Source organism: Heptranchias perlo, chromosome 4, assembly GCF_035084215.1.
Source record: "Heptranchias perlo isolate sHepPer1 chromosome 4, sHepPer1.hap1, whole genome shotgun sequence".
NCBI lineage: Eukaryota > Metazoa > Chordata > Chondrichthyes > Hexanchiformes > Hexanchidae > Heptranchias > Heptranchias perlo.
Genome location: NC_090328.1, coordinates 61129355 through 61155266, shown reverse-complemented (window position 1 = coordinate 61155266; position 25912 = coordinate 61129355). Strand labels below are relative to the sequence as shown.

The 25912-nt window shown below is 43.7% G+C and overlaps 1 protein-coding gene across 3 annotated transcripts in view; it reads right to left on the bottom strand.

Annotated features, from left to right (window-relative positions):
- Positions 1-25912, bottom strand: part of LOC137320500 (tumor necrosis factor alpha-induced protein 8) — a 141644-nt gene that overhangs the window by 26021 nt on the left and 89711 nt on the right. The window contains exon 1 of one of the 3 annotated variants that reach the window (XM_067982192.1): positions 10264-10539. The exons of the other annotated variants lie outside the window; for them this stretch is intronic. Coding sequence (XP_067838293.1) covers positions 10264-10294 — 31 coding nt within the window. The 5' untranslated portion in view covers positions 10295-10539. Of the gene's footprint in view, positions 1-10263; positions 10540-25912 lie in introns of those variants that run through there. 3 annotated transcript variants of the gene reach the window in all.

The window sequence follows — 25912 nt, the reverse complement described above, 5'->3', positions numbered from 1 at the left end:
CTGTACACAGTACTCCAAGTGTGGCCTCACCAATGCCCTGTACAACTTCAACAAGACATCCCAACTCCTGCATTCAATGTTCTGACCAATGAAACCAAGCATGCTGAATGCCTTCATCACCACCCTATCCACCTGTGACTCCACTTTCAAGGAGCTATGAATCTGTACTCCTAGATCTCTTTGTTCTATAACTCTCCCCAACGCCCTACCATTAACGGAGTAGGTCCTGGCCCGATTCGATCTACCAAAATGCATCACCTCACATTTATCTAAATTAAACTCCATCTGCCATTCATCGGCCCACTGGCCCAATTTATCAAGATCCCGTTGCAATCCTAGATAACCTTCTTCACTGTCCACAATGCCACCAATCTTGGTGTCATCTGCAAACTTACTAACCATGCCTCCTAAATTCTCATCCAAATCATTAATATAAATAACAAATAACAGCGGACCCAGCACCGATCCCTGAGGCACACCGCTGGACACAGGCATCCAGTTTGAAAAACAACCCTCGACAACCACCCTCTGTCTTCTGTCGTCAAGCCAATTTTGTATCCAATTGGCTACCTCACCTTGGATCCCATGAGATTTAACCTTATGTAACAACCTACCATGCGGTACCTTGTCAAATGCTTTGCTGAAGTCCATGTAGACCACGTCTACTGCACAGCCCTCATCTATCTTCTTGGTTACCCCTTCAAAAAAACTCAATCAAATTCGTGAGACATGATTTTCCTCTCACAAAACCATGCTGACTGTTCCTAATTAGTCCCTGCCTCTCCAAATGCCTGTAGATTCTGTCCCTCAGAATACCCTCTAACAACTTACCCACTACAGATGTCAGGCTCACTGGTCTGTAGTTCCCAGGCTTTTCCCTGCCGCCCTTCTTAAACAAAGGCACAACATTTGCTACCCTCCAATCTTCAGGCACCTCACCTGTAGCGGTGGATGATTCAAATATCTCTGCTAGGGGACCCGCAATTTCCTCCCTAACCTCCCATAACGTCCTGGGATACATTTCATCAGGTCCCGGAGATTTATCTACCTTGATGCGCGTTAAGACTTCCAGCACCTCCCTCTCTGTAATATGTACACTCCTCAAGACATCACTATTTATTTCCCCAAGTTCCCTAACATCCATGCCTTTCTCAACCGTAAATACCGATGTGAAATATTCATTCAGGATCTCACCCATCTCTTGTGGTTCCGCACATAGATGACCTTGTTGATCCTTAAGAGGCCCTACTCTCTCCCTAGTTACCCTTTTGCCCTTTATGTATTTGTAGAAGCTCTTTGGATTCACCTTTGCCTGATCTGCCAAAGCAATCTCATATCCCCTTTTTGCCCTCCTGATTTCTCTCTTAACTCTACTCCAGCAATCTCTATACTCTTCAAGGGATCCACTTGATCCCAGCTGCCTATGCATGTCATATGCCTCCTTCTTATTTTTGACTAGTGCCTCAATCTCCCGAGTCATCCAAGGTTCCCTACTTCTACCAGCCTTGCCCTTCACTTTATAAGGAATGTGCTTACCCTGAACCCTGGTTAACACACTTTTGAAAGCCTCCCACTTACCAGACGTCCCTTTGCCTGCCAACAGACTCTCCCAATCAACTTCTGAAAGTTCCTGTCTAATACCATCAAAATTGGCCTTTCCCCAATTTAGAATTTTAACTTTTGGGCCAGACCTATCCTTCTCCATAGCTATCTTAAAACTAATGGAATTATGATCACTGGTCCCAAAGTGATCCCTCACTAACACTTCTGTCACCTGCCCTTCCTTATTTCCCAAGAGGAGGTCAAGTTTTGCCCCCTCTCTAGTCGGGCCATCCACATACTGAATGAGAAATTCCTCCTGAATACACTCAACAAATTTCTCTCCATCCAAGCCCCTAATGCTATGGCTGTCCCAGTCAATGTTGGGAAAGTTAAAGTCCCCTACTATTACCACCCTATTTTTCTTGCAGCTGTCTGTAATCTCCTTACATATTTGCTCCTCAATTTCCCGTTGACTATTTGGGGGTCTGTATTACAATCCTATCAAAGTGATCTCTCCCTTCTTATTTTTCAGTTCTACCCATATGGACTCAGTGGGCGAACCCTCGGATATATCCCCTCTCACTACTGCCGTGATGTTCTCCCTAATCAAGAACGCAACTCCCCCTCCTCTCTTACCTCCTGCTCTATCTTTCCTATAGCATCTGTACCCTGGAACATTGAGCTGCCAGTCCTGCCCCTCCCTTAGCCATGTTTCAGTAATAGCTATAACATCCCAGTCCCATGTACCCATCCATGCCCTGAGTTCATCTGCCTTGCCCATCAGACTTCTTGCATTGAAATAAATGCAGTTTAATCTAGACTTCCCTTGGTCTTTGCCCTGCTTTCTCAGACCATCTGTCCGGTCATGTTCTGTACACTCTCCCTTACTGCCTTTTGTTTCTGTCACCACTTTATTTCCCACTGACTTCCTGCATCGGTTCCCATCCCCCTGCCACATTAGTTTAAACCCTCCCCAACAGCACTGGCAAACACTCCCCCTAGGACATTGGTTCCAGTCCTGCCCAGATGCAGACCGTCCAATTTGTACTGGTCCCACCTCCCCCAGAACCGGTTCCAATGGCCCAGGAATTTGAATCCCTCCAGCTTGCACCATCTCTCAAGCCACGTATTCATCTTAGCTATCCTGTCATTCCTACTCTGACTAACCCGTGGCACTGGTAGCAATCCTGAGATTACTACCTTTGAGGTCCTACTCTTTAGTTTAACTCCTAACTCCCTAAATTCAGCTTGTAGGACCTCATCCTGTTTTTTACCTATATCGTTGGTGCCTATATGCACCACGACAACTGGCTGTTCACCCTCCCCCTCCAGAATGTCCTGCAGCCGCTCCGAGACATCCTTGACCCTTGCACCAGGGAGGCAACATACCATCCTGGAGTCTCGGTTGCGTCCGCAGAAACGCCTGTCTATTCCCCTTACAATCGAGTCCCCTATCACTATAGCTCTGCCACTCTTTTTCCTGCCCTCCTGTGCAGCAGAGCCAGCCACGGTGCCATGAACCTGGCCACTGCCACCTTCCCCTGGTGAGCCATCTCCGCCAACAGTATCCAAAACGGTATACCTGTTTTGGAGGGAGATGACCGCAGGGGACCCCTGCACTGCCTTCCTACTCTTCCTCTGTCTGTTGGTCACCCATTCACTATCTCCCTCAGTAATTTTTATCTGCGGTGTGACCAACTCACTGAACGTGCTATCCACGACTTTCTCAGCATCGCGGATGCTCCAAAGTGAGTCCATCCGCAGCTCCAGAGCCGTCAAGCGGTCAAACAATAGCTGCAGCTGGACACACTTCCCGCAGGTGAAGGAATCAGGGATACAGGAAGGATCCCTGAATTCCCACATCCCACAAGAGGAACATGACACGGCGCTGGGATCTCCTGCTGCCACTGACCCTTTAATCCCATGGGCTTTAATTTTGCTAACAAGTCTATTATGTGCTACTTTATCAAATGCCTTTTGAAAGTCCATATGCACATCAACTGCACTACCCTCATCAATCCTCTCCGTTACTTCATGAAAGAACTCAATCAAGCTAGTCAAACACTATTTTCCCTTTAACAAATCCACGCTGACTTCCACTGATTAGCCCATACTTTTCCAAGTGCCATTTAATTTTGTGCTGGATTATTGTTTCTAAAAGTTTCCCCACCACTGAAGGCAGGCTAACTGGCCTGTAATTGTTGGGTTTGTCCCTCTCCCCTTTTTTGAACAGGGGTGTAACATTTGGAATCCTCCAACACCATCCCCATATCTAAGGAGAATTGGAAGATTGTGGCCAAAGCCTGCACAATTTCCACCCTTACTTCCCTCAGTAACCAAGGATACATCCCATCTGGACTGGGTGACTTTTATACTTTTGAGTACTGCCAATCTTTTAAGTACCTCCTATTTTATCTATTTTTATCCTATCAAATATCGCTACTACCTCATCCTTTACTGCTACAATGGTAGCATTCTCTTCTCTAGTGAAGACGGATGCAAAGTATTCATTTAGTACCTCAGCCATGCCCTCTGACTCTGCAAGAAGATTTCCTTTTTTGTCCTTAGTCGGTCCCACTCGTCCTTTGACTACCCTTTTACTATTTATATGTTTATATAAGACTTTTGCGTTCCCTTTTATGTTAGCAGCTAATCTATTCTCATACTCTCCCCTTGCCCCTCTTATTCCCTTTTTTTAGGTCTCCTCTGTACCAATCCTAGTCTTGGTATATCTACTCAGCTGTCACATTTGACTATACAAGTAAACCGCTGTCTCACCCGGAGGGAATGTTTGGGGCCCTGGAAAGTGGTATGGGAGGAGATGTTTTGTCTCCTGCACTTGCATGATATGGTGCCGGGAGAGGAGAGCAGGTCTCAGGGGTAATGGAGAAGTGGACTAGGGTATGATGGAGGGAACAATCCCTTCAGAATTCTGAAAGGGGAGGGGAAGTGCGTTTGATGGTGGAATCTCGGCGGTGGCGGAAATGACGGAGGATGATCCATTGAATGCAGAGGCTGGAGGGGTGGAAGGTAAAGACAAGGGGGACTCTATCATGTTTCTAGGAGGAACCAGAAGGGGTCAGAGCAGAAGGACGGGAAATGGGTTGGACATGGTCGCGGGCCCTTTTAACTATGATGGAGCGGAATCCCCAACTAAGGAAAAAAGGACGTTTTGGAAGCTCTGGTGTGGATGGTGGCATCATCGGAGCAGGTGCAGTGGAGACGGAGAAATAGAGAGAAGGGAATGAATTCCTTACAGGAAGTGGGGTGGGAAGAAGTATAATCAAGGTAGCTGTGGAAGTCAGTTGGCGTGTAGTACATTTCAGTGGACAGTCTATCCCTAAAGGTGAAGATAGAGAAGTCGATGAAGGGAAGAATCAAAGATGGACCATGTGAAGGTAAAGGAGGGGTGGAAGTCAGAAGCAAAATTAGCGAAATCCACCAGCTCAGGGTGAGAATGGGAAGCACCAATGAGATAGTCATCTACGTACCAGAAAAAGAGGTCAGCAGGGGACCTGAGCAGGACTGGAACAATGAATGCTCAACACATTCTACAAAAAGGCAGACATAGCTCGTACCCATGTGGGTTCTCATAACAACACCTTTTATTTGGAGGAAGTGCATGGAGTTAAAGGCAAAGTTGTTTAATGTGAGAACAAGTTCAGCAAGAGGGAGGAGAATAGTGGCAGATGGAAACTGGTTGTCACCTTGGCTCAGTTGGTAGCGCTCTCACCTCTGAGTCAGAAGATTATGGGTTCAAGCCTCACTTCAGGACTTCGGCATATAATCTAGACTGACACTTCAGGGTAATATGGAGGGAATGCTGCATTGTCACAGGTGCTTATTTTTGATTTTTTAAAAATTCGTTCATGGGATGTGGGCGTTGCTGGCGAGGCCTGCATTTATTGCCCATCCTAATTGCCCTTAAGAAGGTGGTGGTGAGCCGCCTTCTTGAACCGCTGCAGTCCGCGTGGTGACGGTTCTCCCACAGTGCTGTTAGGAAGGGAGCCCCAGGCTCTCTGTTCAGGTAGATATAAAAGATATGGCACTATTCAAAGGGCTGCCAGTGTCCTGGCCAACATTTCTTCCAACTGACACTAATGAAAACAGATTAACTAGTTATTTCCTCTCATCTCCTGTTTGTGGGAACTTGCTGTGTGTAAACTGGTTACCATTTTGCCTGCATAAAAACAGCCAACTACATTTCAAAAGTAATTCACTGACTAGGAAGTAGTTTGGGAGGTCCTGAAGACTTGACAAGTGCTATATAAATGCAAGTCCCTTCTTCTCTTAACATTCACCTAAATAACAATAGTCACTACAATTCAACATAGTTCAAAGCGTATTGAGATGTTTGTGAGAGAAATAATAAGGAGTTATGTAAATGTGACTCTTAATCTGTAATAGAATCAAAAATACTGCATTTGGTAACATATTTAAAGCAGCCATATAGATCTTTAAATATACACCTGCACACAGAGTTACCTCTTGGCTAAGAGAATGCATAACTCTATGCATAGGTCCTCCCTATTCACTCTATCCAGTAACCAAGAAGATAGATGAGGGCTGTGCAGTAGACGTGGTGTACATGGACTTTAGCAAAGCCTTTGACAAGGTACCGCATGGTAGGTTTTTACATAAGGTTAAATCTCACGGGATCCAAGGTGAGGTAGCCAATTGGATACAAAATTGGCTTGACGACAGAAGACAGAGGGTGGTTGTAGAGGGTTGTCTTTCAAACTGGAGGCCTGTGACCAGCGGTGTGCCTCAGGGATCGGTGCTGGGTCCGCTGTCATTTGTTACTTATATTAATGATTTGGATGAGAATTTAGGAGGCATGGTTAGTAAGTTTGCAGATGACACCAAGATTGGTGGCATTGTGGACAGTGAAGAAGGTTATCTAGGATTGCAAAGGGATCTTGATAAATTGGGCCAGTGGGCCGATGAATGGCAGATGGAGTTTAATTTAGATAAATGTGAGGTGATGCATTTTGGTAGATCGAATCGGGCCAGGACCTACTCCGTTAATGGTAGGGCGTTGGGAAGAGTTATAGAACAAAGAGATCTAGGAGTACAGGTTCATAGCTCCTTGAAAGTGGAGTCACAGGTGGATAGGGTGGTGAAGAAGGCATTCAGCATGTTTGGTTTCATTGGTCAGAACATTGAATACAGGAGTTGGGATGTCTTGTTGAAGTTGTACAAGACATTAGTAAGGCCACACTTGGAATACTGTGTACAGTTCTGGTCACCCTATTATAGAAAGGATATTATTAAAATAGAAAGAGTGCAGAAAAGATTTACTAGGATGCTACCGGGACTTGATGGTTTGACTTATAGGGAGAGGCTGGATAGACTGAGACTTTTTTCCCTGGAGAGTAGGAGGTTTAGGGGTGATCTTATAGAAGTCTATAAAATAATGAGGGGCATAGATAAGGTAGATAGTCAAAATCTTTTCCCAAAGGTAGAGGAGTCTATAACGAGGGGGCATAGATTTAAGGTGAGAGGGGAGAGATACAAAAGGGTCCAGAGGGGCAATTTTTTCACTCAAAGGGTGTTGAGTGTCTGGAACGAGCTGCCAGAGGCAGTAGTAGAGGCGGGTACAATTTTGTCTTTTAAAAAGCATTTGGACAGTTACATGGGTAAGATGGGTATAGAGGCATATGGGCCAAGTGCAGGCAATTGGGACTAGCTTAGTGGTATAAACTGGGCGACATGGACATGTTGGGCCGAAGGGCCTGTTTCCATGTTGTAAACTTCTATGATTCTATGAACTTCTGAGCCGGGATTATCCACTATGTGCCAGGTATGACTCGAACGATTGGAGAGTTGATAGAATCATAGAAAGTTACGATACAGAAGGGCGCCATTCGGCCCATCATGTCTGTGCAGGCCGATAAAGAGCTATCCAGCTTAATCCCACTTTCCAGCACTTGGTCTGTAGCCCTCTAGGTTATGGCACTTTAAGCGCACATCCAAGTACTTTTTAAATGAGTTGAGGGTTTCTACCTCTACCACCCTTTCAGGCAGTGAGTTCCAGACCCCCACCACCCTCTGGGTGAAAACATTTCTCCTCAGCTCCCCTCTAATCCTTCTACCAATTACTTTAAATCTATGCCTCTTGGTGACTGACCCCTCTGCTAAGGGAAATAGGTCCTCCCTATTCACTCTATCCAGTCCGGTCATAATTTTATATACCTCAATTAAATCTCCCCTCAGCCTCCTTTGTTCCAAAGAAAACAATCCCAGCCTATCCAATCTGTCATCATAGCTAAAATTCTCCAGTCCTGGCAATGTTCTCATAAATGTCCTCTGTACCCTCTCTTGTGCAATCATATCTTTCCTGTTATGTAGTGACCAGAACTGTACACAGTACTTAAGCTGTGGCCTAACCAATGTTTTATACAGTTCAAAATAACCACCCTGCTCTTATATTCTACGGCTCTGCTAATGAGGGAAAGTATCCCATATGCCTTCTTAACCACCTTATCTACCAGTCCTGTTACCTTCAGGGATCTGTGGACTTGCAGTTCAAGGACCCTTTGTTCCTCTACACCTCTCAGTATCCTCCCATTTATTGTGTGCTCCATTGCCTTGTTTGCCCTCCCCGAATGCATTACCTCACACTTCTCTGGATTGAATTCCATTTGCCACTTTTCTGCCCATCTGACCAGTCCATTGATATCTTCCTGCAGTCTACAGCTTTCCTCCTCACTAACAACCATACGACCAATTTTTGTATCATCTGCAAATTCCTTGATCAAGCCCCCCCACATTCAAGTCCAAATCATTAGTATATACCACAAAAAGCAAGGGATCTAGTACTGAGCCTTGCAGAACCCCACTGGATACAGCCTTCCAGTCACAAAAACAGCCATCAACCATTACCCTTTGCTTCCTGCCACTGAGCCAATTTTGGATCTAACTAGCCACTTTTCCTTGGATACTGCGGGCATATACCTCAATTGAGGTATATAAAATTTTCATGGGATCCCATGAGTTTTCTCCTGTTCCCTGTTGACTTCAGTTTAACTAGGTTTCCTTGGTGCCACACTTGGTTGAATGCTGACTTGATGTCAAGGACAGTCACTCTCACCGCACCTATGGAATTCAGCTCTTGTTTGGACCAAGGCTGTAATGAGGTCTGGAGCCGAGTGGTCCTGGTGGAACCTAAATTGAGCATCGGTAAACAGGTTATTAGTGAGTAACTGCCACTTGATAGCACTGTTGACGACTCCTTTCATCACTTGGCTGATGATTGGGATAGGTTAGTAATTGATCCGGTTGGATTTGTCCTGCTTTTTGTTGGCAGGACATGCCTGGGCAAAATTCTAGCCCCTGTCCAGAGTTCTGCTGGAATTCAATCTTAGTCTGAGTGGAGCTCTGTGCATTCTCATCTTTGTTTTCAAATCCCTCTATGGCCTCGCCCCTCCCTATCTCTGTAACCTCCTCCAGCCCTATAACCCTCTGCGATCTCTGCGCTCCTCCAATTCTGGCCTCTTGAGCATCCCCTGTTTTAATCATTCCACCGTTGGCAGCTGTGCCTTCAGCTGCCTACGCACTAAACTCTGGTATTCCCTCCCTAAACCTCTATAACCCTCTATCTCACTCTCCTCCTTTAAGATGCTCCTTAAAACCTACCTCTTTGACCAAGTTTTTGGTCACCTGTCTTATTATCTTTTGTGGCTTGGTGTCAAATTTTGTTTGATAACGCTCCTGTGCAGTGCCTTGTGACGTTTTACTATGTTAAAGGCGCTTTATAAGTGCAAGTTGTTGGCGTTGTGGTTGTTGATTTAGAAGAGCTGACAGGACAGTCAGCTCTTTTTAATGTGTAGAAATTGAGGGGTGGTCTATTGCACCATCGGAATGGCAGCTTTATATCACTCTTTGGCACTGCCACCAAAGGAACATCAAAAAAGGATAGCACAAGTAACATTATCTAACACCATCCATTTCATACATGAAAAGTTTGTAATGCTACTCATCCAGCATGACAGAGTAATAAATTAGTCTAAATTTACTTATAATGTCTGCACTTCCACTTAGAAACCCTAAATCATAAATACTTCATTCAAAGCATGGCCACATAGAGCTACAGCAATATTACACACCCTGCTGCTTACTCTGCAAGCTACAAGAATACCTAAAAAAAAGTTAACAGTAGGTGCTTTCTAACTGGTTATTACCAAAAATGTTAATTATGCCACACAAAAATATTATCTTGCAGCGTAACATTTTTCTAAGCAAGATAGATTGGCTTTTAAAAGAAAGTTTGCACCACTCCCACTAAGTGAATAGTCAAATTGTAAGAAGCTTCCTGTTTCAAAAGTTTTTTTTTTGTTATTTCCATTTTTTAAGCACTAGTCCTAGACATGAACATTTCCAGAATTACATAAAACCCACTGAACAAAATAAGTTTTAGTTAGAATACTGCCATCACTTCTACGGTGCTTCCAAAGTTAAGCTCAATGCAGCCTTTGCTTTGCCAGCGGGCATATGATAATTTACCAGCCGACGAAAGACATTAAAAAGGCCAAAACAACTACCATCGATGATTGTGCTTTCTTTAAAAATGTAGTTTTTCAAGATGAAGATATTTTTAACATTAGAGGCTTACGTACCAGCTGCAAGTACTCACATTCTCTGAAACACTTACATATATTTATATATTAAAAAAAATATTTGTATTATCTACCAGCCCCCAATTAAAAAAAGAGAACGTACCTTCTTTTAACTCATCAGCTGCTGACTCCATTGTAAAAATGAAATTACAGAGAGTTGATAGGCACAATATATCATTAGCCTTTAGGTGTACTATATAAGCTGCACGCACTCAAAGGGAACAAAAAAAACACAAGTGAAAATGAAAATTGGGAACTTCCTGTCCCTTTTCAACTGCCTTCTTCAAGGAAATGTTCAAAAACAATGTTTTCTCAGTTAGTTATGCCAACTTTTACTTCATAATTCTTAAGTGATCCTCCCTCTCTAACTCACGAGGGTGGAGTCAAATCAACTTGTTAGCACACATCTCTTCCAACATGTGATAAGAACAGCAGGAAAACACAAGCACTGCCTTATTTTAACAATTTCATTATTGCAGTAAAAGGTTCCAGGCACTTACAATGAGCAGGGGCAGGGGAAATAAATTACATTCTTTCGCAACTGAGTTAAACCACACCTATCATCACCACATTAAAACTATTTGGAAGCACAAGAGCATTCCTACCCACAATCTGTAGGATCCCAAATACTGAATTCCAATCAGTTTTGTTGGTTGATTAGGAGAATGATTATCAGTCTAAGTGTTCAAACAGATTTACTTCCTCCCATTTGCAAACTATGGGGGTGATTTTAACCGAACCCGCTCGGTGGGATACTGGCACGATCAGATTGACTGCCCATGTTACATCCCGTCTGGCTTTACTTTTCATTGAAGGTGGCATGTAACACAGTTTCCAGCCGAGTGAGTTAGATTAAAATCACCCTCTATATCTTAAGCATTTGTCCCAAAATAAATAACAAATGTAATGCTGATGTGCAATAAAATATAAAAAGTTTTTGGTTGAAATTGTGCTGAATTGAAATTCTACTACTGAATTGTTTGTATGAAATTCCATTGTCTGCTATTTTAACAAAGGCGCTATCCCATTTCACATGTTAACCCATTTGTTATTCATATCGCACAGTGCAATGCCAATCCATTAACGTCAGAGGATTGTTTTCCCCTTTTTCTAGGAGATAGCAGATGCGGTTCCAAAAACATTTTACATTTACTCATATACTATTTCCATCGCCCTGGTCTGGGATTTGCTGGAATGGTGCAATTGGCCCCAAACGCTGTAAAGTTAGACCGTTGTGCGCCCGATCCTCCAGTGGCGAATTTATGCCAAAATTTGCGGGAGAGCTCGTTAGAATACACCACAGCAAGGATAGTGGCAATTTGGAAGCGGCGCAGCCAATGGCTATTGACCAATGTTTGCTGTCAATTCCGATTTTGATCACTTGAACAGAGTCACATTATACATTCTGGTTTATAAAAGTGCTTATTTGACCTGTGAGTCCCGTTTTGAGAATGTACCACAAATCTGTTAAATCAGGTTATTTATTTTGTTTTCTAAAGTTATTTCTGGGTGTAACATGAGCAGTACGCGTGGCTCCAGGTGCCTGAGCTAATTGAAGACTTTTAAATTGTAAATGTTTTCAGATGTTCGTGGGCAAATTCATTTCAAAGCACGTGGTCTGTGTTTTGCAGGGGAAATATATGAAAAACTCAATGTAAGTTCTGTAGGAAGAAATGATTTAATAATTCATTTCTCATATATCCCTACCTTTAATTTCAGAGAGGCTCAGCTGTTGCATAGTCTCTAATGGAAGTCTTAACTTCTTTAAATAGGCCTATCTTACATTTATTCAGTCAACAAAATCTTTACTGATGCACTACCCCATTGAGGTGGAATTAAATGTATTTATCAGTATGAATTCCAAAAGAAATACCTGTTTGGATCGATACTCCATGTTAAAATTAGCAATTGACACTGTTACTGGACCAGAGATCAGTGAATTGATACAAACATTAAATTCCATTTAGCAGGACACATTCCGGCCAGCTAATATGTCCGAAAGATCATTATTTTTGCATTAGCTAAATAAATTGATAAAGCTCAATAAAAAGGCATATTTGTTTAAGGGAAATCAATCTTGCAGCAATAACTCACACTGCCAGATCACCAGCACCATTCTGGTTCAGTCTAAGTGGCAGTGGCAATCAAAGCAGTGATAATCTAGCAAATTGGAGATTACCATTGATTTTATTGGGGGGGCAATTCTCACTGTTTTGGTGAGGTTCATGGCAGAGGGGTAACAGCAAATTATGAAGTGATTGTCACTCACTTCATAATTTCCTGGAAATGGAAATGTTACGCACTGTACATGCATCATTACTATGGCACAATTTCCAGCAAATTTCTCATTGGCTCCGAGCACACCAGGCACTATGGGGTATATTTTAACCCCCAAGAACGGGTGGGAGGTAAAAATAATGGATTTTTGGTGCAGAACCGCAACACGGCTTCAACGCGCCCACTTCCGTGTTTAACCTAGGTGATTTGGATGAGCGCACGCGCAACAGACACCCGGAAGTCCCGCCCCCATTTAAAGCCAGCGGGCCGATATTTAAAGGGGCGATGAAATAGTTGAGGTACTTAATAATTTGTGAATTACAAAAGTTAAACAACTTTATCCTTACCTGTTTGGGTTTCCCATCACTTCAGATTCACGTCAGGTGAAAGCAAGCGGGAAGGGCCGGATCCAAGAGGTGGGTGCCTTTGTTGTACTGCTTGTGGGCCCGGAGGAGCAGGAGTGCTTCTCTAAAGCCCAACAAGCTCACCTGGCGCAACTTCGGCCGATCTCCCCCATCCTCCGATGCTGGACCCCACCCGATCCTGGTGCTGGACTCCTGATACCAATGCAGGACCCTGCCCCCCCCACCCCCGATGCTGGACCCCCAATCCTATTCAAGACCCAACTGATGTAGACCATGTCCCCCCACCTCTCCAATTTCTTCCAGGGCCCACGATCTCTCTCTCCCTCCCTCCCCCTTTCTGATTCGCGGCTCCTTTCCCTCCCGACAGGCAACCAGCCTGTCAATCCGGCTGCCTGGCATATGGGAAACCAAGAAGCACAAATACTTGTCTTGAATTGAGTTGCGATCGCAGATTGCGAAGCACTCATTTGGCTTCCGGGTTCCCCAAGCGAATATCTAAAGACGGGCTGAGTTCCCGGATCCCAGTTAAAATCATACCCTATGTATCCATCATGAGATCAGAAATGGGGATGTTTGCTGATGACTGCACAGTGTTCAGTTCCATTCGCAACCCCTCAGATAATGAAGCAGTCCGTGCCCGCATGCAGCAAGACCTGGACAACATCCAGGCTTGGGCTGATGAGTGGCAAGTAACATTCGCGCCAGACAATGACCATCTCCAACAAGAGAGAGTCTAATCACCTCCCCTTGACATTGAATGGCATTACCATCACCAATTCCCCCACCATCAACATCCTGGGGATCACTATTGACCAGAAACATAACTGGACCAGCCATATAAATACTGTGGCTACAAGAGCAGGTCAGATGCTGGGTATTCTGCAGCGAGTGACTCACCTCCTGACTCCCCAAAGCCTTACCACCATCTACAAGGCACAAGTCAGGAGTGTGATGGAATACTCTCCACTTGCCTGGATGAGTGCAGCTCCAACAACACTCAAGAAGCTCGACACCATCCAAGATAAAGCAGCCCGCTTGATTGGCACCCCATCCACCACCCTAAACATTCACTCCCTTTAGCATCGACGCACTGTGACTGCAGTGTGTACCAACCACAGGATGCACTGCAACAACTTGCCAAGGCTTCTTCGACAGCACCTCCCAAACCCGCGACCTCTACCATCTAGAAGGACAAGGGCAGCAGGCACATGGGAACAACACCATCTGCACATTCCCCTCCAAGTCACACACTATCCCGACTTGGAAATATATCGCCGTTCCTTCATCGGCGCTGGGTCAAAATCCTGGAACTCCCTACCTAACAGCACTGTGGGAGAACCTTCACCACACGGACTGCAGCGGTTCAAGAAGGCGGCTCACCACCACCTCCTCAAGGGCAATTAGGGATGGGAAATAAATGCTGGCCTTGCCAGCGACGCCCACATCCCATGAACGAATAAAAAAAAAGTTGACCTCACTTCAAAGTGATGCAAAGTGAGCTCATTGAATTGCAGGTGTGTACAGAACACCCAAAGAACAGCGGTCCTGCCAGGATAACATAACTGGACCTCATGACTTTCAAAAACGCTGTCTATAATGAACTCCAGGGCCTGGATTTTAACTTGGAGCTGGGAAGATTGCGGGGTGAGGGCAGGTTTTGCAGACGGGAAACCCAAAAGTAAAGGTGCCCTGCAGATCTTACCGAATTTAACAGTAGGACCGGTTTTAAAAATTTTCAGGCGATTTCCCGCCCAATTGATTGACAGGCTGGCTGCCTGTCGGGCAGGAAAGCAGCTGAGGAGGGGATGGAAGTTAAGTTGGAATTTGGATGGGGGGGTTGGGGAGAGGTCGGCATCTTTGGGAGTTGGATGGGGGGGTCGGAGAGAGAGCGGGATCTTTGGGGGCTGGTTGGGGGGAGGGGTAATTGCGGGATGGGGGAAGTTGGACATCGCTGAGGAGGAGAGAAGTCGGACATCGGAGGGAGGGGGGGGGGGAAATCGGCTGTTTGCGGGGGTCTGATCACGGCAGGTAAGCTTGTTGGGCCTGAAGGAAATAGTCCTGCTCTTCCTGGCCCACAAGCAGTGCAATAAAGGCCCTTACTTCATCATCCGGTCCATCTCGTCTCCTTTTTACTGGCAAGATTCATGAGTCCCGGGGAACCCGCGCTGGAGACGTTGAATTTAAAGGTCGGTATAAATCAATTTAAAAAGACCTAATTAACATCACATAAGGTCGTTAATTGCTGCGATAACTATCCGCCTGCCTATACTAATTAGGGTCCCGACTGTGGCGAATAGGGTATTTCCGCACATCCAAACACGCCTCCGTTAAACCCGGAAGTGTGCGCCATGGAGCTGGGTTGTGGTCGTGCTTGAAAAATAAATTATTTTAACTACCCACCTTCCCCCAACCCACCCGTTCTTGGGGGTTAAAATTCCACTCCCCCGCCACCCCCCACCCCCTGCCCAGGTATTGGTCAGTGAAACAAGCTTTCCTAATTGTCATTGTGTATTTTGGTAAAAATTTTAGGCAAGCTTTGACTACATGAATGAAACATTCATCATCTGGTTCAGTATCAGATTGACTCTCACCTCCGAGTCAGAATGTTGTGGGTTCGGGCCCCACCCAAAGGATTTGAGTACAGAATCTAGGTTGGCACATCAGTACTGAGAGAGAGATAAATTGTTGGAGGTGCCTACTTAGGTGAATGTAAAAGGTCCCACGGCACTACTTGAAGGTGAACAGGGGAGTTTGCCCCGTATCCTGGCTAACATTTATTCCTCAACCAACACCACCAAAACATTAATTGGTAATTTTATCTCATTGCTGTTTGTGGGATCTAAATTGGTTGCTGCGTTTGCCTATGTAGCCAATTGGATACAAAATTGGCTTGACGACAGAAGACAGAGGGTGGTTGTAGAGGGTTGTTTTTCAAACTGGATGCCTGTGTCCAGCGGTGTGCCTCAGGGATCGGTGCTGGGTCCGCTGTTATTTGTTATTTATATTAATGATTTGGATGAGAATTTAGGAGGCATGGTTAGTAAGTTTGCAGATGACACCAAGATTGGTGGCATTGTGGACAGTGAAGAAGGTTATCTAGGATTGCAAAGGGATCTTGATAAATTGGGCCAGTGGGCCGATGAATGGCAGATGGAGTTTAATTTAGATAAATGTGAGGTGATGCATTTTGGTAGATCGAATCGGGCCAGGACCTACTCCGTTAATGGTAGGGCGTTGGGAAGAGTTATAGAACAAAGAGATCTAGGAGTACTGGTTCATAGCTCCTTGAAAGTGGAGTCACAGGTGGATAGGGTGGTGAAGAAGGCATTCGGCATGCTTGGTTTCATTGGTCAGAACATTGAATGCAGGAGTTGGGATGTCTTGTTGAAGTTGTACAGGACATTGGTGAGGCCACACTTGGAGTACTGTGTACAGTTCTGGTCACCCTATTATAGAAAGGATATTATTAAACTAGAAAGAGTACAGAAAAGATTTACTAGGATGCTACCGGGACTTGATGGTTTGACTTATAGGGAGAGGTTAGACAGACTGGGACTTTTTTCCCTGGAGAGTAGGAGGTTAAGGGGTGATCTTATAGAAGTCTATAAAATAATGAGGGGCATAGATAAGGTAGATAGTCAAAATCTTTTCCCAAAGGTAGGGGAGTCTATAACGAGGGGGCATAGATTTAAGGTGAGAGGGGAGAGATACAAAAGGGTCCAGAGGGGCAATTTTTTTCACTCAAAGGGTGGTGAGTGTCTGGAACGAGCTGCCAGAGGCAGTAGTAGAGGCGGGTACAATTTTGTCTTTAAAAAGCATTTGGACAGTTACATGGGTAAGATGGGTATAGAGGGATATGGGCCAAGTGCAGGAAATTGGGACTAGCTTAGTGGTATAAACTGGGCGACATGGACATGTTGGGCCGAAGGGCCTGTTTCCATGTTGTAACTTCTATGATTCTATGTAACAACGGTGACTACACTTCAAAAGCAATTCAGCGCTATGGAGCACTTTCAGACCCCCTGAGGATGAGAAAGGCACTATAAAAATGCATTTTTTCTTTAGCTGCTTGAGAGGGATTTAGGAATAGAGTTCCAGAGCATGGAGTCTGGATGGCTGAAGGCATGGCCACCTATGGTGGGGCGAAGGGAGAGGGAATGCACAAAAGTCCTGAGTCACAGGAACAGGGATTTCGGGTGGGGGTTGGAGGGTTGGACAAGATTCTCGAGCTAAGGAGGGGTGAGGCCATGAAAACATTTAAACACGAGGATGAGAATTTTAAATTAGAGGCATTGGGGGACTGGGAGCCAATGTCGGTCAGCAAGAACAGGTGGGATGGGCGAATGGGACCTGGTGCTGGATAGGATATGGGCAGCAGAGTTTTGGATAAGCTGAAGTTTACAAAGGGCAGAAGATGGGAGGCCAACCAGGATAGCATTGGAATAGTCGAGTCTGGAGGTGACAAAGGCGTGGATGTGTATTTCAGCAGCAGATACGCTAAGGCAGGGGTGCAGACAGACAATGTTACAGAGGTGGATAAAGGCAGTCTTTGTGATGAGAGGATATGGGGTCAGAAGCTTAGATTGGGGTCGAAGAGACACCATGGGGGTTATTTTGGATAACCCCCGAAAACGGGGGCTGAGAGCGATTAACGCGTGCCTGTTCATTGCAATACAGGCAGCATTTGTGCTGCCTGCTGATTTAAATGATTGCTGTGTGCAGTCAGTGCTCCCTGCGCTGTTCATTGCCTGCATGCATCAGCAGGGGTCCTGACATATTTCCTGGTGTATATGAGTAAAAACTATGGTGCGTTTCAAAATAACACCAAATAGTCAATCAATAAACTGACCTGTCCCATCAGTTGCTGAACACTGCATTTCACTATGAATGATGATTGTGCAGTTTGAATCAAGAGATCGTTGAAAGTGGCAGAACAAGTTGAGAAGGTTCTTGAAAAAGCCTATGTGATTCTGGGCTTTATTAATAGAGGATAGAGTACAAAAGGAAGGAAGTTATGCTAAACCTTTATAAAACACTGGTTAGGCCTCAGCTGGAGTATTGTGTTCAATTCTGGGCACCACACTTTAGGAAGGATCAAGGCCTTAGAGAGGGTGCAGAAAAGATTTACTTTAATGGTGTCAGGGATCAGGAACTTCAGTCACGTGCAGAGGCTGGAGAAGTTGGGCTTGTTCTCCTAAGAAGGTTAAGGGAAGATCTGATAGACTTATTCAAAATCATTAACAGTTTTGGCAGAGTAAATAAGGAGAAATTGTTTCCAGTGGCAGGAAGGATGGTAACCAGAGGACACAGATTTAAGGTGATTGGCAAAAGAGCCAGAGGAGACATGAGGAAACATTTTTTTACGCAGCGAGTTCTAATGATCTGGAATGCACTGCCTGAAAGGGTGGTGGAAGCAGATTCAATACTAACTTTGAAAAGGGAATTGGACTTTGATGGAATTCGTGTCAGGAAGTGGATTGCTTTGGAAGATATTTTGTGAAGATGTCTCAACCTTTGAGAGAGCGTGCACCAACATTTTCTGATAATGCACTGGAGGCCTTAGTGCAAGAGATGGAGAGAAGGTAAGACATCCTCTATCTGCAGGGGGCCAGGAGGCCCTCCAGACATATGCTCAGGAGGCAGTGGGAGGAAGTAGTGATGGAGGTCAATGTCAGGAGCATATCGCCAAGAACATGGATGTAGTGCAGGAAGAAGTGGAATGATTTGACACGAGTGGTCAAGGTGAGTGACTTCAACTGTCCAGTGGCATCTCCTACCAAATGCACCACTAGCCTCATCCACTGCTCCACGCACTACACCCCCCATCATCCACCTACCAACAAACTCTTTCAATCAGTGCGCAACTCTTCAAATCATATGCTTCATCTCACCCTCACACATTATCACTGTTGCAAGCTGCACACCCACAACTCGGTCATACGCACTGGCAACTATTCAACTATGGCAGCCATATCACCAAAACATCTTGCAGGACACTCACTAACACACTTCCCACATTCTTGCAGGAGAAGGTGGTGCATTCAGGAGGCAGCAAGTGGCAGTGGCTCAACGGAACATGAACCTACTGTCCTCTCTCAGGATGACAGCATTCCTGCTCCCACCCTGTCACTCCACCAGTGCCCTTGCTGTTGCTTGTCAGCTAGCCACCCCTTGAAACTTGATCCAAGTATAGGAAACTTCCAAAAACAGGTACAAATGAATCAGCAGCCAGAAGAAATAATCCAGCAACTAACCTGTAATTCCTGCATGATCCCTTTAAATAGCACTGGTGGGGGGGTCCTCCATGCCATTTATGTCCTGTTCAGCTGTGCGAGGTTAAGACAGCGAGTTGGCTGGAGTGTGGAGTTCCAAAATAGTAGCGGTCCCTTTAAATCAGCTTTGTACACTGATTCACGTCATAATCTTCCTAATCTGCACGCTGCCGGTGTTCGTTACATGTGCATGCGCAAACGCCTTTACTAAGACGGCGTCCTGCACACTTCACGTTGGAGTGTACGCGCACATCTCGGACGCCATTTTCAGGGCTTAGGTATCTGCGCAACGCTTACAAAACGGGCGCTATACGGCCCAATTTCGCCCCCCGAGACTGAACAGTCTGATTCACCCTGAGACAATGGCCAATGAGGGGAATGGAATTGGTGGTGAGGGTGCCGAATTTCTGTCTTCCGTCTTCACAATGCTTTACTTTACATGCCTTAAAACCTTTGTTCCTTTCATTGTATCAGCTGCTACTGGGATAAAGAAGTTTTAAAATTAAAAGAACAAACTCTAATATCAAATCAGGATTGGAACTCTATTGACCACATGTAAAAAGGACTTAAATCATCTCTCGATTAGGAAATTAATTTGTTGAGCAAAAATAAAAAAAAATGAACTTCTCTTCCCCAATTGCTGCATATTTGCCCTAACTGAAGAAAAGAAGTTTCTTTAATATAAAGGGCCAAAACAAATGTAGGGGCTGATAATGTAACATGTGCCTGATTTGCTGGAGCACATTAGACATGCCGCTCCCCAGAAAATTGAGCATGAAGGCCTGAGGCCTACAATGCCCCCGAGGCACCCAGCGTCCGCCAGTGTGAGTGGCAAGTGCGAAGAGATCTGGAAACCTGTATACAAGCTATATACTAGTCTCATTAAGTTCCCGAACTCCATTTGGTAGAGCATCTGGGTAAAAGGGGAACACTGCACCAAAAAATCTGGTGGTCACCCCATAATGCAGCTGAAGTCTCTAAGCAGTGTTGCAACTGCACAGTGCCTTTTATAGAATGAACATTGAAGGAGGGGCCTCATTGTAGAGAAAATAAAAATACCCACTCGTCAGCCCCTCTACTTGGGATTCTTCCATGCCCCTTGCCCCCCGCTATTCCAAACCCATGCTTCTTCCCTCTTTGTTGGACAAATGGCCAGTGAATAACAGGCAACTTACAGCCTTTCACTGGTTGCTGGCATCCGACAATGTGTTACCTGGTGCTCCTCGCACCTGGAGGATCACTGCGTTATGCAAATAGGCTGACCTAATGTTATCTGGCTCGGTCAGCCCATTTGTATACAGTATTGGCCCTGTAATGTTACTGTGGACTTTTAAAAATGTATTTATTTCTAATTGATTGTTTTTGCTTTGATTTTACTTATTAACAGTTAACATTTAGTTTGTAACTCAGAAAATAAGCTGATGATAAAAAGCTTTAATCAAAGGTCACAAAAAGCTGAGGGGGGGCGGTGAGGGGTGCTGTCTATCTCCTCATAACAGATTTAATTTCAATCACTGTGGTGGAAAAGGTGATTGGGGCTTCTGTCTTTTCTTTTTGTCGCTCTGCTAAAACCCTAGTGGGGAAGGTTGAGCCCTGCAGCAAATCATCCTTTGGTCCAAAAAGATCTTTTCCAGGTTTTCAAGAGTCTAGCCAAATATTGTTCCAGAGATAGTTCAATGATATATTCAAAATATCTCCCAGCCTATTTTTGTGCTTTTTAAGTTGAGCAAAGTTGGTCTCATTGTGTCCTTATTTAAGTCATTGCCTGCTAAAAGTAGCTCTATCAGCAGAAAACCTGAGGCCCACATTCATGCAAAGCAGCATGGGACAATATCTTGGGCAGCTGTTCCGCTCCCATGGCAAAGCATCCACAACGGACTACTGTTGTGGCTTAACCATGTGACAAATGTTGCCCACATTAGGCCCCACATGATTACTGAATGAACCAGGAATGTGAGTAGAAGCCACATCAGCCTGGGTTGACTGTGCATAAAATCATCCAGAGTGCCTGGTAAGAGGCCATACGTACTTGGAGCATGCATTGTTAATTTAACTTCTTTCCCCATCCACTTGTTTACTTTGATTCCTTCTCTGGAGGAATTAAAGATTTTCCCAGAGCAGAAGATTCAACAAAATTTAGTCTTCATTTGGAAGGTGACAGGTAAGTTAGCAGTGGCTATGTGAACAGAAACCCTTCAGAATCCTCAGGGCTGGGAAAGCTTGAAACAAATTATTTCAGTTGCTGAGCCTATAGTCTTGGCTATTGGAACCTCTCAAAAATACGATAAGGACATTCTTGATCATCCCAAGATGTGCTTCTAGGTAGATCCCCAAATGGAATCAAATGAGATATGTGATGATTCAGCAACCAGCCCAAGTCCCATCAATACGATCTGAGGAAATTCCTGATATGGGAGCCTTTCCCCCATGGCATCCTCCTTCTCAGAGAAGAGAGAGTAATTGATTTGCAAAACAGTCACTTACCTCAGGCTCTATGACATAGCCTGCTTGCTACTGTTGGTGGTTTGGTTTCATAGCTTGAGTTACATCCCATTGGGGTATAAGATGGAGTTGACCTACACCTAAGGAGCTGAATTGATTGATCTAGTGGGTTCCAAACACTCCATGGGTGGGGATGATAAAATTGCCTGAGAACCAGTCAGCAATCATAGCAACCCTATCAGTGGGCGAACCTGCAGATTGATCCCATTTATGACAAATGTTGGTGGAGATTGTCAGAACTATCAACTCTCACTCTGTTAAAAAAATTAGCCTATTCTGATGCATTTTCTCTGAAAGTTACGTCCTACTCCACACGTAAATGCAGTGTAACTGGGTTTGCATCTGCACACTTTTATTAATCATAAATCTCACTAACACGTGTCACATATTGACAGCTTGGAGATTGTGTGCAGTTCAGAGCCCTGGCCATAAAGTCTGGCACATGATACTCAAGTTGTGCATCTGTGGAGGATTTTGCTTATAAGTGTTCACTGCCCATACTTGATTCTCCATCTGGCTTCTGAGCAGAGTAATGTTTCTTTGTCAAAGTCAATCAGTGATTTCTCAGTGCAAGTGGGATCATTCTTGTACTCAGGATCACCTTCCAGTGAATGGGTTTTATCAAGTCCTTGGAATAGACATCACACTAAGAGTTGCACGAAGATGCAAGACAATGAAAACAGATGCATACGAGTCAGTCATTGGGAAAGGTCTGTGGCACTCGTTGCAAATTTCAAAACTGGGAGCTGAGTTAACTGAAAATTGGATTTTCTATCATTAAGACATGTTTTTCTTTTCTGCTCTTTCTTCCCAAAAGTGCCCATGATCAGATGAGCAATAACTTGAACAATTAAAATATTAGATTATTTATCAAGCATTCAACCTCCACATACAAATAGGTTATTGCTGTTGTCCTGTGTAACCATGCCCCTATGGTGGCCTTCTGGTAAAGATGGTATGAGTTACAAAAAAATGTAAACATTATAGATTTAAGCTATAAATAAAGTCTGAGAAACTCAGCAAAAAAATGAAATTCTGGAACTGCTTTGAACACATTAAAGAATGATTAAATGGAGATTGTTAAAAGCTTTGATTAAATGGCATGGGAGACACAGAAATCTGCTGCCAAAAATAGAGAAAAATTAAGATCACGACTGAGAATGAGGCCTTAAAAATAGCAGAGTAGGGGCATGGTTACACAGGACAACAGCAATAACCTATTTGTATGTGGAGGTTGAATGCTTGAAAAATAATCTAATATTTTAATTGTTCAAGTTATTGCTCATCTGATCATGGGAAGAAAGCAGAAAAGAAAAACATGTCTTAATGATAGAGAATCCAATTTTTAAAAATGTATAAAGATATTTTGCTTCATTGTTCAAATTCAGTCTTAAAATCAGTTACACAATACATGCTTATTAAAATGACATCAAATTCTCACAAATACTTTAGAACATTGATTATATCACAAGAGCAATTATATGTTTCTCAAGGAGCTAAGGTAAAAGGACATAGATAGTGGGGTGGGTGTTTTGATGAAGGGGAAATGTAAAGGAGCTTTAATTGTGTTACAGATGAGTGCTAATGATAAAATAGATAGGAAGTATGTCCTCTAATAGGGCAATTATCATAGAATGATCAGTAACTTAAAACGTAAAGGAGTTAGGGTTTTGATTTCTGGTTTGTTGCCTGTGATTGCAACTGCATCAGAAAGGAACTACAAGGCTTCAATAACTAGCTGACAGCTTTGAATATAAAAGGAAAACTTGGTGTTTATGGACAACTGGACAGCATTTGCAGGGAAGGTAAGTTTTCAGGAGGGATGGGCTTTGCTTGAACTGGTTGAGAGCTGAAAGATTGCCCTGCATGTAGAAAGAGTCTTTGAGAGATATTTAAATTAGTTGGGCTAGAGACTGAAACTGTGTGCAGTTTCTGTGAGACTGGTGAATATAAAGTAGCTGATGCTAATTAAAACTTATCTAATTTTAATAATGGGGAACAAGGTCATTTACTGGGGGGGGGAAAAGAAACCACACGACTTCCTTAAAATGGTTGTTGTATTTAATGTTAGAAGTATCAGAAATAAAATTGCAGAAGTAGATGCTTCCATGCAGGAATTAGATACAATAAAATCTGAAACTTGTTTGGGTCATTGTAATGTATCTGAATTTCAGTTGAAAGGGTACAAAGGATTCCAAATAGATAGAATGTTAATAAATCAGTGGTGTGGCTTATTTGTAATTGCAATAGTTAGGGATAATAGTAGTTAGCAGGAGGGAGATGAAATGGCTGAATGCAGCTGAATCAGGGAATTGGGCCAAAGTTAGTCCTTAGCACCTGCTCCAGGCCAACAGTAGAGTAAGACTGGGTACTCTCTTCAAATTAGTAGAGCAGCAGAATAAAGTAATGCCTTGTCATAGGAATTTTAACTATCCACCCATTAAATGGTCTGAAAGTGGGCAGCCTAATTGAGAGAGGTGCATATTAGAATTATTTGTTTGTAGAGTCAGTGATTGCCTCCTTGAGCAGCAAGTTAGGATGGGTCTAAGATATTTATTGGATTTAGTCTCTAGCAGCGATCCTGAAATAATATCTGCTCTCCATTTGGGAGAGCATCTGAGCAATAGTAATCATTACACCATTAGATTTCAGTTGGCTATGCAAGTGTAATGTTGGTACCTGATTTCAGGAGAGTCACTTAAGAGAAATGGGGAATATACATTAGGATTTGGTTTTTAAAAAAAAATGTAGGTTATTTAAATCTGTACTAGTGGACAAGGAAACATGGTGTATCCTTCGGATTAAAAGGAGGGTCTGTGGTAAAATAAAACCTAAATGGCTAAACAGGAAGTTTGTTGAGAAATTAACCTTAAAATGAAAAGGTATTTCACTAGGTGTAAAAGGAGGCCGAGAGAGTAGGGACACATTTAAAGAATAGCTGAGGATAACTGAAGCCGGTATTGAGAATACTAAAAAGGCATTGGAAAAAAGGATAGTGGACAACTGTAGTAATGGCAACATTTTTTTTCCATTCTATTAGCAGTCAGAAAACAATTAAAAGATTGCATCTGGCCAATTGAGTGATTGATCAGGGAATGTTAGGAATGAAGATATGGATATGAAAGATACCTAAATAGATATTTTGAAATGTTTCTCACTTTTGAAGATGTGCTACAGTCCTGGTTGTACTAGATGGGTGTGCAGTTAAGATTGCTTCAATAAAACTAACTGCAGAAGTGGTTTTAGCAAGGATTAAGGCACCTAAAATTAACAGTACTGCTGAATCTGATTCCATTTACCCCAGACTGTTAAAAGGAAATGTGGAAGGTCACATGGAAGTCACTGGTTAAGAATATTTAATAAATCATTGATATCAGGGCTGGCTCCAAAGGATTGAAGGGTGGCTCATGTGGTCCATTATTTAAGAAGGGGAACAAATTGGAATTATAGGCCCATGAGTTTAATGTCATTGTAGGGAAGCATTATACGAGATATAATTTATGATCATTTAGAGTTCAGTGGTTATTCGAGATCCCCATACTGACTTCAGGAAACAGAGGTCCTGTCTCACTAACTGTTTGAATTCTTTGAGGAATTGAGATGATAGCTGTCCTGTAGATGCTGTATATCTAGATTTCCAAAAAGCCTTTGACAAAGTGCTACATAGAAAGTTATTGGACAAGATTAATCATATGGGATTATAGAACAGATGGTCGAAATCTCTTAGGCAGAAGGTTGTCATTAACGAGATGGATCTGAATGGAACCTGGTAAGTCAAGTTCCATAAGACTGTTGCTGCTCTTCATTTTCAATGTAAATGACTGAAAATGTACATGGGGTAAGCAATTCACACTAAATTCATAGGTTGCAGACTGATTTAGATAGGTTGGGGAAATGGTGTATATGTGACAGAAGTCCTTCAGCGTGGGCAAGTACATTTAGGGTGGGGGAACTCAATGCACGTTTATATCATGCAATAACAGTTGACAGCTTGTGCACTAGCAGTGTAAAGTTGCCGTAGGAAAGGCAAATAAAGTTTTACGGTGTATCGCCAGGATTGTAGAATATAATAGAAAGGGCACTATACTTATCAAAAATTTATAAACATATTGGGGCTGAAAATCCACGGTCCTTCTTGCACATTCTCACTGTGACTTTGCTGTGAGTGCAGCAGAACAAATTAGGCCAGGTCCAAGCCTTGGTGCAAGAATTTCCACTCAGTCTGATGGGGGCAGAGCCTTCACTCATTCTGTACAAAGCAAGCAGCATAAGAGGGGCAGGTGTGGGGGCAGAGACTCCAAAGTCAGGAGTTTGGACATGCTGGAAAAGTGTTAGC